The sequence below is a fragment of the Rhinichthys klamathensis genome, unplaced genomic scaffold (assembly GCF_029890125.1).
Source record: "Rhinichthys klamathensis goyatoka isolate OS25496 unplaced genomic scaffold, OSU_Roscu_1.1 h1tg000939l_1, whole genome shotgun sequence".
Taxonomy (NCBI): Eukaryota; Metazoa; Chordata; class Actinopteri; order Cypriniformes; family Leuciscidae; genus Rhinichthys; species Rhinichthys klamathensis.
In genome coordinates this window covers 75,001-90,000 of record NW_026607266.1, presented here as the reverse complement: position 1 = coordinate 90,000, position 15,000 = coordinate 75,001, and the positions used below count along the sequence as shown (strand labels likewise).

General features: G+C 43.3%; 2 protein-coding genes across 3 annotated transcripts in view; both read left to right on the top strand.

The window, feature by feature from the left end:
• The first annotated feature begins 3,774 nt into the window (after positions 1-3,774).
• LOC130078636 (neuromedin-K receptor) lies at positions 3,775-10,935 on the top strand. The gene is made up of 5 exons (XM_056244212.1): positions 3,775-4,176; positions 4,871-5,059; positions 5,140-5,290; positions 7,365-7,561; positions 10,567-10,935. Exons 1-5 carry the CDS (start codon positions 3,815-3,817, stop codon positions 10,853-10,855), a joined length of 1,188 nt encoding a protein of 395 aa, XP_056100187.1. The 5' UTR covers positions 3,775-3,814; the 3' UTR covers positions 10,856-10,935.
• A 3,535-nt stretch (positions 10,936-14,470) lies between these two features.
• Positions 14,471-15,000, top strand: part of LOC130078634 (sodium/hydrogen exchanger 9B2) — a 25,246-nt gene continuing 24,716 nt past the window's right edge. The window contains exon 1 of one of the 2 annotated variants that reach the window (XM_056244210.1): positions 14,471-14,577. In XM_056244210.1, coding sequence (XP_056100185.1) covers positions 14,538-14,577 — 40 coding nt within the window. In that variant the 5' untranslated portion in view covers positions 14,471-14,537. The remainder of the gene's footprint in view (positions 14,578-15,000) is intronic. The other variant, XM_056244211.1, reaches the window with a different exon arrangement.

The window sequence follows — 15,000 nt, the reverse complement described above, 5'->3', positions numbered from 1 at the left end:
GTGATCGGCCCTAACATCTATGAACACCCATAATGAAATATATTCTGATAATTATCATTACTTGGATTGTCCTGATAGATGAACAGCCTCAGCTCAAACTCAGCGCTCGCAACGCAAACGTCATGGGTTCGATTCCCGGGGAAAGCAATGTTGCTTGAATTCAATGTGAGTCGCTCAAATGCAGAAATGTACATGTTAATACAGTCAAACCAACATCACTCGGACTCCTTCAACATTTCTCACAATAACAGTTTATTCGCTATAGTTTATAAACACGAGCAGAACTCAGTTCTCAGATCAGTGGATATTTGACTGGTTTTGTCCATCCTTCTGTTAGACTCTCACACATGAATTATGTTGAATATCTGTCAGCTGGTAAATTTAACTACACAATTAGAGAATACCAGTTTAGCTCAACCAGTGACCAAGCAATGCTTCATGTTGTTCAGTGTGTGTGTAAAAAGAGCATTAGCAATTACAGAAAACACACTTCAGCAGAACATGATCAGCTCAAATCATTATTGGTTATAAGTTTCACTGGTAGTCACTGGATGAAGAATATTTGGGTGTAATATGTCACAGTTTACTTTATTTTGCTCTCCTCACTTACATAACTGCACTATAGTGTCCTGATCACACTAGTGGAACATGTATGATATCTGGTGTCTGAGTGATGTTTGGTTTGACTGTATATCAGTAATTACCCAGAAGTCAAAGCGCAGCTGTGTGTGTCGCTATAGACGTGTGTTATTACGCTTCATAAAGCCTGTCGTGATGATGAACAGGTCTGCAGTGTGTATGTTCTGTGGTTGTGTGTGACTGTTGCCGAACACACTTCAGGCTCACACCAGGTCAAAGGTCAAAGGGCTCCTGCTGCTCACCTTCCCTTCCTCTGCTGCTATTGGTCGGTTCTGTGAATGACCGGACCGTGGAAAGCTCTCAGCCAATGATATTCTGTGATGGTTTAGTGTAGTGAGTGTGTTTCTGCAGTGCTCTGTGTTAAGTGTGTGTGTGTGTGTGTGTGTGTGTGTGTTGTTGTGGTTTCACGTCACGTGTGTCAGTGCTTTTAGTGCAACATTCCGTGTTTTCGTGTTTTAAAGACTATTTTTCTACTGATTTTGAGCACATGAAGCAGTAAACCTGAACTCTGCTGTTCCGTGTTTATAACGCTCTGTAAATACAGTTGTGTAAAAATGTGCATTAAATATTTCTATCCATTACATGAACTTGAGACTCCTCATTCTGTCTGTAATCTGATTCATTCTGAGATGTTGTTCAAGAGACGGTAAACTTTATCATATTCTTATATATCAGCTTTGTAAAGTAGTTTTGAGTGGACTGGAGACCAAATTAAAGATTTCTGCATATAAGATGCAACACTTTACAGTAAGGTTAGTTATTGAACATTAATGTATTAACTAACATGAGCAATACATTTCTTACAGTATTTATTAATCTTTGTTAATGTTAGTTAATAATAATACAGCTGTTCATGTTAGTTCACAGTGCATTTTAATAATGTATTAGTACATGTTAAAATTAATATTAACTTAGATTAATAAATACTGTAGAAGTATTGTTCATTCTTAGCTCATGTTAACTAATGAATCTTTTTGTAAAGTGTTACAGACATGATTCGAATTACGTGGGAGCCAGTGGGAGCTGAGCTCCCATAGAGAGAGGATGAGCTCCCATGAAAGCAGTAAACTCCTACACCTGTGGGGGCTCGAAAAATCATCAGCACCATCATTTTAAATTACAAATAAAGCACGTTTTCCTTCAATAATCGAGGCATATTTGTTAACCCTTTCGCACGTACGTTCACAGCGGTGTGATTAGAACAGTCAGTGCATCACGTGATCAACTGCTAAATTTAAAAGTGCTTTCGCGCGTTGGCTGGCGCTGAGCCAGAGACAGATGCGCTCAATATACACAATATATCACAACTATTCAGTGTTTTCAACCACATAATGTTTATTTTAGGTTTCAGACATTTAAATACACAAAAGTAGCTACTAGCAAAAAAATGATTTGGGGGGACGCTAGGTAGGCCCCCACCAATATTTTAGCGAACTCCTTTCAGGGTTTTTTTCCTGCATGGAATTACGAGGCAGCCGCCTCCGGCTCTCAACAACATAATGTGATAATGTGTTGATTTTAATAAAGACACGGAACTCTTATCATGGTAAAACGCAATGAGCGTCACTCTTTTACTTTCGTTTTCAACAACGTAATTCTCTTTAGAGAAAATCAATCAAGGAAAACATGTCAGGGCATTTACTACAGTTGTAATTTTCAATGTAAATTATTTAATTTGATTGGTAACAGCCTACTGTCTTATTATTCTGATTTAATGTATTGATCAAATTAAGGAATATTTTAAAAGAAAGATGGAGCATAGGCTACATAAAATTAGAGGGGAAAATGCCCTATTTTAAAGGTAAAAAAATTATTCTGATAAGAGTGTTTGCCAACAGTGATGTAATGAAACATTGACAATTTAACTTTGAAGGGAGTAAAAAGCCTCTGTTAAGGATATTAAGGAAATGTAATTTTGGCCAAAGAATAACTTTTAATTTAAATAAATGTTAATTTTAAATCAGCCTACTTTAGTGTGATATTTTACCATATTATCATGCTTAACATTGAGAATTTGAAAAATTGTAATGATGATCAGATGCAGATCTAAATCAAAGAATATCATATGTTTGGGCGGTTGGATTATTTTTAACAGCGGATTCGGGTGACTCAAAGTGCAGCAGATTAATGAATTTATCTTTAAAATGTACAAAATTTTCTTCCTGGGGGGGGCATGCCCCCAGACCCCCCTAGAGGTAACGAACTACACCCAAATATTCTCTACACCTGGATTAAGAAACGTACGTTGAACTCAAAATAATGAAGTGCAGTATTTAGCTATTTATTTATCACATACACCACGCCTGCTCATGGGTTACTTTTTTTTCTTTCTTTAAAGAGACCCCCACAAAGATGAAATCATAATTCGAACCCTGGTTACAGATGTAATATTTTAATATCTCACTGTTTCCATTCTTACTTTTTTGCTTCTTGAAATATGAATTAATAAAAGAATGAATCCCCAAATGAAAGAAAACTAGATGAAGAGTGAGGAAAGCCTTGAGTTTGAACGCTGAAAGAGAACACACTCTTCACACTGCATGTCGGACTCATCACACACAGATCGGGGTTCCTGACACGCGTGTAAACACAGAAATCCGCACAAGATCCGATTTCATCCACATATCTGGTCTGATCCACTTCCTAATGTGGTTTTAAATCAGATCCATATCCGATATCTATATCAGTCTAAACACACATGTCAGATTCCCCGTAGAATAAGCCACTACAAGGCGAGCACGACACGTTTATTCACAAAGGGTTTTAATGTTGTATTATGAGGCAGGTGTGTGTGTGTGTGTGTGTGTGTGTGCGCGCGCGTGTGTGGTTTGGGAACTTTATATTTATCTTTATAAAGAAAAGAAATGGCGCGAACACAGAAACACTCGGGAGTGTTGAACCTCTGCCCGTGACTTATCAATAATATCCAGTATATTTCACAGCAATGAGGCGATAACTATAATCAAACCAACAAGCTTCACTATTATCACCCGCGCACTCTCTCTCTCTCTCTCTCTCTCTCTCTCTCTGACACACACACACACACACACACACAGCTCATGTGCAGGCAGCCAGGCACACACACACACACACGCGCGCGCGCAGAGCCCCTCCTGTGCAGGCAGGCAGGCACACACACACACACACACACACACACTCGTCTTCAGAGCGCATCATGTCCTCCTCGGGGAACTCCTCGAACCTCACGCGCCTGAACATGTTCGCGCAGTCTCCGTGGCGCGTGGCGCTGTGGTCGCTCGCGTTCGCGCTGGTTCTGGTGGTGTCGGTGACCGGGAACCTGATCGTGATCTGGATCATCGTCGCGCACAAGAGGATGAGGACCGTCACCAACTACTTTCTGCTGAACCTCGCGGTGTCCGATGCGTGCGTGGCCGCGCTCAACGCGCTGGTGAACTTCGTGTACGGCGCGCGCGGGCACTGGCACTTCAGCAGCGCGTACTGTCGCTTCCAGAACTTCTACCCGGTGACCGCAGTGTTCGCCAGTGTGTACTCGATCAGCGCCATCGCCTTGGACAGGTGAGACACACACACACACACACACACACACACACACCCCGCAGTGTTCGCCAGTGTGTACTCGATCAGCGCCATCGCCTTGGACAGGTGAGACACACACACACCACACACACACACACACACACACACCGCAGTGTTCGCCAGTGTGTACTCGATCAGCGCCATCGCCTTGGACAGGTGAGACCCACACACACACACACACACACTAACCCATCACACCAAAAATGAAGTGAGTTGATACTTAAAACAAGCAAAATGATCTGCCGATGGGGTCAGAAAAATAATGTTGTTTCTGTTTGAATTATGATTATTTTTCTCACTCCATTGTCAGATAATTTTGCTTGTTTTAAGCATCAACTCACTTAATTTTGATTAATTCCCCCAGAAATCAGGACATAATATCAAATGTTATTTTACTCATCTAGTAAATGCATCTTGATTTAGGAAACATATTATTTCTTATATTCTGATATACGTCTTATACTCCTGATATTTGGACTGGAAGCAAGAGTAAGAACAGCATGTTTTACAGTGCGTCCGGATTACATTCATACTATATTTAGCAGTCGTTATTCAGAATAAGAATCTCCTCAAGAGAGTGTGTGATGTCGGATGCAGCCTGAACTTTTAACCGCATGTACAGGTGACTCTTACGTAAGCGGGTCACTTCCTGTGTCACTTCCTGTGTGGTCAGGTACATGGCGATCATCCACCCGATGAAGCCCCGCCTCTCGGCGACGGCCACCAGGGCGGTGATTGTGTGTGTGTGGACGCTGGCGGCGTGTCTGGCGTTCCCGCTCTGCTTTTACTCCGTGACGGAAGTGAGGCCGCACCGGACGGTCTGCTACGTGTCCTGGCCGCGGCGCGACGCCGACGCCTTCATGTGAGCGCCGCTGGTGTGTGTGTGCCGCTGCTGCTCTCCGCCAGCGCCTCATGAGCGTGTGTGTGTGTGTGTGTGGACAGATATCACCTGATAGTGGCGGCGCTGGTGTATCTCCTGCCTCTGGCGCTCATGGCCGTCGTCTACACCCGGGTGGGGCTCACGCTGTGGGCCGGAGGGTTCCCCGGACACTCCTCGGGAAACTCCCAGGATCACCTGCAGGCCAAGAGAAAGGTCTCGCTACTCTTCCACTCGCAGACACTGACACACACGCATGTAGAGCGGTCCTTCTCCACCAAAGGGCCTCACAAGCGGCCAATTAAAGGTGCAGTGTGTGATATTTAGCAGTTCAGTGGTGTATAAAGACCTCACATAATGAAGCGTTATGTGTTTATTAGCTTAGAATGAGGCATTTCTCTCCACACACACACCGCGGGTCCGCTTACACCGACATGTTTCTACGGTGGCCCTGAGCGGACACACGCGTTTCGGCACTATAACGGCTTTCGCACCGGAGGATCCTCTTCATCGCTCCGACAACTATTGGCGGGAGTTCCCGGAGTTAGGTGTGTTCGCACCGCAGGAACTAGGAACTGTTTCAGCTCTAGGAACTCTTTTGGGGGAACTGATTTATTCCAGAGTCGCTCTAAACCAGCGCTAGAGACCGATTCCGAGCCGACGTCACAGTTACGTCACAGCACTAGCTCGAGGCAAAACAAAGTGAAAACTGGAGGCGGACAATACAAACCAGCACAGATTTGGCTACATAATAAGGAGCTTAAATTATTCTTCTTATTATTAAATGTCATCTTGTTGTGTTGTTGGGTGAAAAATGAATATGCTGTATCTGAAATGTTTATTTCTAGAAAATATTCACATCATTAAAACTGCACCGTAATGTCACTCTTTACATTGTCGTCTTCTCGGCGCTGGCTCGGCAGAACTGCGGATCGCACACACAAGTCTTTACATGACCATCCAGCACATAGTTATAGGCATCTAAAGATTTATATGTCCTCAGTTTCTCTTTACGCTCGGTTTCTCTATCGGATAGGTGTAGAAGTCCGGCCACTCAACCGGAGGTAGCGTTAGCGTTAATCCTGTCAGATCGTCCATCATTGACAGCGTGTACAGTACAGGTCAGCCAATGTGGTTCCGTCCGTTAAAATGAACTTTTGCAAATAACAATCGCGGTCCTGGACACTGAGTGACCTTGCAAATTAAGATAAAATCAGATTTTCTCCAGTCATTGTTAAAAAACAAGCTAACAAAAACGTTAGGGAAGCGGCCAGAGGGATCGTTCTGCCTAGACGAGTAACAATAATATTCACAATAACATTAAGTAAATTAAGTAAACCTAAGCTCTTCATTTATCTTTGTAAAGAAACCGCTTAACTGCCTACTCTCTGCTGTCTCAGACGATGACATCACTTCCTGTCGGCCACTGTAACTTCTGTTGGGTGCAATTCACAACCTCACCACTGGAGGACGCTAAACATTACACACTGCAACTTTAAAATAATCCATATATAATCTAAATTAAAATGCTTCTTCCTTTAAACTTCTGGAATCACAAAACAATGTAATTTCACACCGAGAACGTTAACTACATTAGCGTCCACGCCAGCGGACGATATCGTTCTGTTTATTATAAGCGCTGCAGTTCGTCTGTCTCTTTAAATGCTCCAGCTCTTTATAGCAGGATGGATTCTGATTGGCTGTCAATGTTTTTATCTTTCATCTGCTGGAAAAAATTGTTCTGAAAGTGATTCCAAAGATATCGTTCCTTTGTGTCGTTATAGGGGCTGTTTACACCACACCGTTTTCAACTAAAAACGTAAAACATTTTATGCGTTTTGGCCGTTCGTTTACACAACAACGGCGTTTGGGGCGCCTGAACACGCAAATTTTTGGAAACTGGTTTCAAAGTGCAAGTTTTTGAAAATGGTCTCGGTGTAAACAATGAAAACGTGAATCTCTGAAGGCGATGACATCATGCACATGTGTATTACGTGTTCAGTCACTAGCGTTTCATCGCCATCTACTGGCCCGGCAGCAGAATACAGCGTTTCAGTGGTGTTCGCGGATCCGTGTGAACGGGGGTCGTTTGGATAATGGTGTCTGTACGCGGAAAACTCAAAGGAAACACTTCTCTGTTTTAAGCGTATCGTTGTCGTGTAAATGTACTCTAAGTTGCGGTTAGTAGACTGTACTGTAAATTAACTAGTTTTTCGAAGTTTGTTTTTTTCAAGCGTGTGTAAGTGTTTTCTCCGTCTTATGACCCAGGTTGCTGTAATGTTGTGTGTAGGTTGTGAAGATGATGTTGATCGTGGTGGTGACATTCGCCATCTGTTGGCTCCCATATCATGTGTATTTCATCGTGACGAGCTTCAACCGTAAGCTGAGGAGAATGCAGTCGATCCAGCAGATCTATCTGTCGGTGCTGTGGCTCTCGGTCAGCTGCTCCATGTACAACCCCATCATCTACTGCTGCCTCAACAGCAGGTGTGTATCTAGCACACACACACACACATACACCACTGACAACCTGTTTAAGACAGGGTTTACAATTTACCATGTGTGCTTCTCTAGAGAACTAAAGTGTCTTTAACACTCTCACTATTAACAAGTTGCTTATTAGCATGCATATTAGTCAAGTCGAGTCACCTTTATTTATATAGCGCTTTTTACAATACAGATTGTATCAAAGCAGCTTCACAGTGATAACATGAAAATAATACAACAAAGTTTGTTTCTAGAAGAAAATTGCATCATCGTCCACCTGAAGTAAGTCAGATAATATAGTTGAATATTAAATGTCCCCAACTAAGCAGCCAAAAGCCAAGGCAACAGTGGAGGAACCCAAACTCCATCAGGGACAGAATGGAGAATAAAACCTTGGGAGAACCCAGACTCAGTCGCTCAGTTCTCCTCTGGCCAACGAGAGAACAGTGTGTGATGATTATGATCAGGCAGCATTACAGGTCAGAGGTCAGATTGGATCAGAATATTATCCAGTTCCTCTGGTTGGAGGTCGGAGTCACGCCGGGATGGAGACGAGGTGTTGAGGTGTCCATGAGCCTTCACAGCGCTGATGAGGCTGGCACTGCAGGGATGCGTTGTGGACGTGTCCAGGCACAGGTCCACCGGCTGATCTAGATACGGCCCGGGTCCGGCTGACTACAGTTAACCTCAGAATAAATGGAAAGACTAACATTAGCGTAGATGCCATTCTTCTTAGGATGTAGCGAGTACATCAGGTGTTATAGGAAGTGTTCCCGGTTCCGGCTGACCTAATCTATGCAGCCTAAGAATCATTTAACTGATTTGAATAATAGGAATGTATAGTGTGTTATGTGTATGCTAGGTCAAAGAGATGTGTTTTTAGTCTAGCTTTGAACTGACAGAGTGTGTCTGCTTCCCGGACAATGGTGGGAAGACTGTTCCAGAGTTTTGGTGCTAAATAGGAAAAGGATCTCCCGCCAGCAGTCGAATTAGATATTCTAGGTATTATCAGCTGGCCGGAGTTTAGAGATCGCAATAGACGTGAAGGACTATAATGCTTTAAGAGCTCGCTCAAGTACTAGGAGCTAAACCATTTAGTGCTTTGTAAGTAATCAGCAATATTTAAAAATGTATACGATGTTTAATAGGGAGCCAATGCAGTGTTGACAGAACCGGGCTAATATGGTCATACTTCCTGGTTCTGGTAAGAACTCGAGCGGCTGCGTTTTGGACCAGCTGGAGTTTGTTTATTAAGCGTGCAGGGCAACCACCCAGTAGAGCATTACAGTAATCTAGCCTTGAGCTCATGAACGCATGAACTAATTGTTCCGCATTCGTCAATGAGAGCATATGACGTAATTTAGATATATTTTTAAGATGGAAGAATGCGGTTTTACAGATACTAGACACGTGACTTTCAAATGAAAGATTGGTATTAAAGAGCACACACACACACACACACACACACACAGACACACACAGGTTCCTAACTAACGACGACGACTTGACAGAGCAGCCATCAAGTTTTAGACAGTATTCTAGGTTATTACATTTTTTCAGAGTTAAGTAGTAGGAAATTACTAGTCATCCAGTTTTTTATATCAGCTCTGCATTCCGTTCATTTTGTGAATTGGTTTCGTCAGTGACAGTGAAATTAACAGAATATTACTAGGATATTGCACTGTAAAACATGCTTTTCTTACTTAGTATTTTTGTCTTGTTTCAAGTGCAAATATCTACAAATTCTTAAAGGGGTCATATAATGCCATTTTTGTACAAGTTAATATGAATGTTTAGGGTCTAAATTAAAACTTTGTAATATAATTTTATTCAAAATTCTCATTAGTATTGTAAGAAAACACTTATTTTACCTGGTCAAAAACAGCTCTGTTTTCAGCACGCCGTTTCAGTGCATGTGCCTTTAAATGATAATAAGCTTCGCTGACTCCGCCCCTCTGTTCTGCGGGCGCTTTGACACAACGCACGTGGAGTGTTGCCTTGACAACAGTTGAGGGTATGTTTTGGAGAAAGAATGGCAGCGGAATCTCTGAGGACACATCTGTGCAAGCGTATCAGTTTGAACCGGAGTCGGACCCGGAACAAGATGACGGCCGCAAAGAAGTTCGACAATTGAGGCTCGAACAGGACGTTTCTGAATGGTTGGTTAACGTAATGTCACTTTGATCTATCTTTATATGCACTGGCAGGGTCAAGTAGTGAGATACGAACGCTGTGTTTACTGATGTATACGTTAGTTCATTGACAGATTGACGTTACAACTAATGGTCATGAAAAACTTTTTTTTGCGATTTGCAAAGATTAATATAAAGGTTAATAAAACTTTACACTCACTTCTTCTGGAGGTGCAGAGGGACACGAACAGCTGGTACCGATTCTGTTTTCACGAGCAGCTTCTTAGCAAATCCAGCTCATACTGACCCTCGTTTATAAAGCAGTCTGGTGAGAAATGATTCGCGCAAACATGAGAGCATTGACGTTGCTCGTGGGGAATATTCCCTTCGAAAACAAACTCAGCCACTGCGTCTTCAGCGGTTCGGATTTAGGAACATTAAAATGACTGTGTTCGTTATTACACCCAAGAACAGAACACCACAATCGCTTAGAGCCATTCTGCTCCAGCGTATCAACACTAGCGGACCATGATGACAGCTCGCTCAGGGCGGGTCTGTGTGGAAACGCTGCTGTCAATCAACAATCACGGGAGGGGCGTCCGTTTTATTGACGTCACACAGTCGAACGGCTCGATTTGAGGCAGGGGAAAACATATAAGGAGATTAAAACAAAAACACTGGATGGATTTTTATGATGGTTGTGTACAGGCACTGCCAACACACATTTCAGTACAATCAACTTGTAAAAGTGCATGTACCATTATATGACCCCTTTAAATCAAGATGCATTTACTAGATGGGTAAAATGACATAGGATATTATGTCTTAAATACTAAGTAAGAAAAGCATGTTTTGGTTCTGTTTCTGCCACAGGTTCCGGGCCGGATTCAAGCGTGTGTTTCGCTGGTGTCCCTTCGTTCACGAGTCGGACTCGGACAGACTGGAACTCCAGATGACCCGGTTCCAGCCGACCCGTCAGAGCAGCCTGTTCACGGTCACGCGCGTGGAGTCCGATGCTAACGCTAATCCCGCCCGACGCAAGAGCTCCAGCACCAGCCAATCACGGGCCTCCTCCCGGCCGTCACTCAATGGTGGTCTCCATGGAAACCCCTCGAGCGCCGCTGGGATGGAACTCGGATCAGAATCGCTCGCTAAACACTAAGATGCGGAATCAGCAGGACTTTCACCTCCAGTGGCATGCTGTTCTTACTCTGTGTTTCTGTCTTGTTTACAGTCCAAATATCAAACGTTTCTTAAATCAAGATGCATTTACTAGATGAGTGAAATGACATCAGATATTTTGTCCTGTTTTCCGGGGGAATTAATCAACACTAAGTGAGTTGATGCTTAAAACAAGCAAAATTATCTGCCGATGGGGTCAGAAAAATAATGTTGTTTCCGTTTGAATTAAGATTATTTTTCTGACCCCATTGGCAGATCATTTAGCTTTGGACTGGAAACACGACAAAACTACTAAGTGAGAAAAGCATTTTTTGCTCAGTCCACCAGCTTCACGTTGACCAGCTATTTGTACTCTTTCAGTTCAAATACAGTATATATAAACAAAAGTCACTGCACATGAAATTAAACACTTGGTTCTGAGGACGCACAGACACACACACACACAGGTCTGTTATCAGCCGTCAAATCGGTCCAACCACCGCCATTCTCTTATTAGACCGCGAGCAGGGTTTGAAATCGACCTTTCACTCGCCGGCAGATTTGGATACTTCATTTTTAAGTTACCGGCCATTCAGAACTTCTACTAGCCAGAGAGAAAAATATAAATGAACCAGATTAACTACGTAACTGCGTACTACAGGCGTACCACAGGCGTACCACAGGTGTACCACAGGCGTACCACAGGCGTACCACAGGCGTACCACAGGCGTACTACAGGCGTACCACAGGCGTAACACAGGCGTACTACAGGCGTACCACAGGCGTACCACAGGCGTACTACAGGCGTACCACAGGCGTACCACAGGCGTAACACAGGCGTACCACAGGCGTAACACAGGCGTACCACAGGTGTACCACAGGCGTACCACAGGCGTACTACAGGCGTACCACAGGCGTACCACAGGCGTACTACAGGCGTACCACAGGCGTACTACAGGCGTACCACAGGCGTACCACAGGCGTAACACAGGTGTACCACAGGCGTACCACAGGCGTACCACAGGTGTACCACAGGCGTACCACAGGCGTACCACAGGCGTACCACAGGTGTACCACAGGCGTACCACAGGCGTACCACAGGCGTACCACAGGCGTACCACAGGCGTACCACAGGCGTACCACAGGCGTACCACAGGCGTAACACAGGTGTACCACAGGCGTACCACAGGCGTACCACAGGTGTACCACAGGCGTACCACAGGCGTAACACAGGTGTACCACAGGCGTACCACAGGCGTACCACAGGTGTACCACAGGCGTACCACAGGCGTAACACAGGTGTACCACAGGCGTACCACAGGCGTACCACAGGCGTACCACAGGCGTACCACAGGCGTACCACAGGTGTACCACAGGCGTACCACAGGCGTACCACAGGCGTACTACAGGCGTACCACAGGCGTACCATAGGCGTACCACAGGCGTACCACAGGCGTACCACAGGCGTACTACAGGCGTACCACAGGCGTACTACAGGCGTACCATAGGCGTACCACAGGCGTTCCACAGGCGCCTGTGGTACGCCTGTGGTATGAGTTTCTTCGCTCATATCGAGCACAGCATGCGTGTTCTCTCACTCTCTCTCTCTCCACATGCGGCGGCTAAAGGCTACGTTTGCGCTGCGGCTAGAGTTTATCTAGTGTGTGTCTGTTTTTCACACGGCTGATCACACACATCAATCACACACACCTATTGCATGTTGTTTTGTAGGTTTGTGTAAGTCGGTCTCATCAGCTGTGTGTCTATATAACCTGCAGTATAATAATCAGAATAATAATAAAGTCTTGTGCTTTACCGCATGTATCGTCATCTTTGTGTTTTTAATAACAGTTCTGTTTATCATGTGCTGTAATTCACAGTTATTGACAGTGACAATCAGTGTGTGTGTGTGTGCGAGAGACACTGTGAGTCATGCTGTCGTGTTCAGATCTGGATTAAAGTAATTATATGTGTGGTTTTGTGAGTTGAACTGTGATTTCTTGATTCGTTGAGGTGTTCGTTCACTCGTGTAATGACTGTGTGTCTCTGATCAGGAAACTCACACTAAAGATTCACAGATGAGTCTCGTGGCGTTTGTCCAGATAAGACGATCTCCACTTACACAGATGCTGCACAGGCGACAATGACAGTGTGTGTGTGTGTGTGTGTGTGTGTGTGTGTGTGTGTGTGTGTGTGTGTGTGTGTGTGTGTGACACCAGTCATTGCTGTTAACACAGTAACAGAACTTTTCTAAGCAGTTGCAACATGAAAAAAACTCTTGTTTTGATCAATTACTGCGATTCTGCTTCAATCTAATTCTCCTGTCAGTCAAACGTGTGTGTGAGAGATGTTCGTGATGGTGAAAGACACTGAGACAGAATGTCTTTATACACACACACACACACACAGTGCATATACACACTGGCAGTCAGTGACTATAAATGGAAGTGGTTTGCGGGTCAGATGATGTACACACACACACACACACACACGGGCACCGGTGGCACTGAACATGTCGTTCATCACACTTGTGGCACAGACATCTCGAATATAAACAGGAACAAACAGAAGTAAACATCAGGACTTTCAAACAAACACAGTGAGTGGCGTATGACGTTACACACACCTTCAGCACACTGATGGAAGGTGTTCGTCAGAAACCGTCACACACACACACACACACACACACACTGCAAAACATGCTGTTCTTACTTGCTATTTTTGTCTTGTTTCCAGTCCAAATATCAAACATTTCTTAAATCAAGATGCATTTACTAGATGAGTGAAATAATCTTAATTCAAACAGAAACAACATTATTTTTCTCACCCCATCGCCAGATAATTTTGCTTGTTTAAAGCATCAACTCACTTAAGTTTGATTAATTCTCCCAGAAAACAGGACATAATATCTGATGTTATTTCACTCATCTAGTAAATGCATCTTGATTTAAGAAACGTTTGATATTTGGACTGGAAGCAAGACAGAAACACTGAGTAAGAACAGCATGTTTTGCAGTGCACACACACACACACACACACACACACACTGATTCATACATAGCATGTGCTGTGAGACTCATGTGCATGAATCAGTGTGTGTGTGTGTGTGTGTGTGTGTGTGTGTGTGTGTGTGTGTGTGTGTGTGTGTGTGTGTGTGTGTGTGTGTGTGTGTGTGTGTGTGAATCAGTCGCTGGTCGTCTGCTGCTTGTCTCAGAGCTTTCAACAGGTGAGAAAGATGTTAAATTTATATGTTTAGTTTGATGTGTGTGTTATTTTCTCTTCTCATGCTGCCATCACACAGGCACTGGTAGTTTGTGTGTTCCTACTTAGCTCTATTTTTGGGATGAAGTTTTCAAAATCTCATTTGTAAATAGTTTTCTGTTAGAGTTTGTGTTAGATTGCAGTATTTCTAACTAGCTGTATAACCATAAAATATATCAAGAAAACATGATTATTTTAGTTCATTATCTCCTGAAATAATGTGTTAAGAGACACGGATTCAAACTCTAGAATAGCACAGAATAACTGAAGGAATCAACATGTTTAATAATTAAATTGTGTGTGTGTGTGTGTGTGTGTGTGTGTGTGTGTGTGTGTGTGTGTGTGTGTGTGTGTGTGTGTGTGTGTGTAGGTTCACATAGGTCAAAGTTCACTCACAGACACCCGATCGTTGTAAGTGAGAAATGGGTGAGGAAATACTTTCAGCAGAACAAACAGAAACCTGTAAGTATACACACAACACACATAGCCTATAAACACGCAACTCGCACAAAACACACACACTACACACATACACACATACACACATTAGTTCATTTGAACTACCAGTGAGCAATCGCTCTACAGCATAATGTAATGTTATTGTAAATTTCAGCATTTAAATTTTTTAAATCATAGTTATATCCTTTAATGTTTGTTAATTCACTGTGAACTAACATGAACAAACTATGAATAATTGTATTTTTATTTACTAACATTAACAGATTAATCATTGCTATAAAAATATATTGCAAACGGAGTCATTTTAGCTAATGCATAATTTAGCTAACCTTATTATCTTATTAACCTTATTAAAGGTTTATCATAAAGGACACACACACACACACACTTGTAGCTGAGGTATGAACTGCGTCTGTGTGTGTGTGT

Bases quoted from the DNA above. Each gene is read 5' to 3' on its own strand.
- LOC130078636 (XM_056244212.1), top strand. From the start codon at position 3,815: ATGTCCTCCTCGGGGAACTCCTCGAACCTCACGCGCCTGAACATGTTC. The intron at 4,177-4,870 runs GTGAGACACACA...CTGTGTGGTCAG, and splicing joins AGCGCCATCGCCTTGGACAG to GTACATGGCGATCATCCACC. The intron at 5,291-7,364 runs GTCTCGCTACTC...TGTTGTGTGTAG, and splicing joins ACCTGCAGGCCAAGAGAAAG to GTTGTGAAGATGATGTTGAT.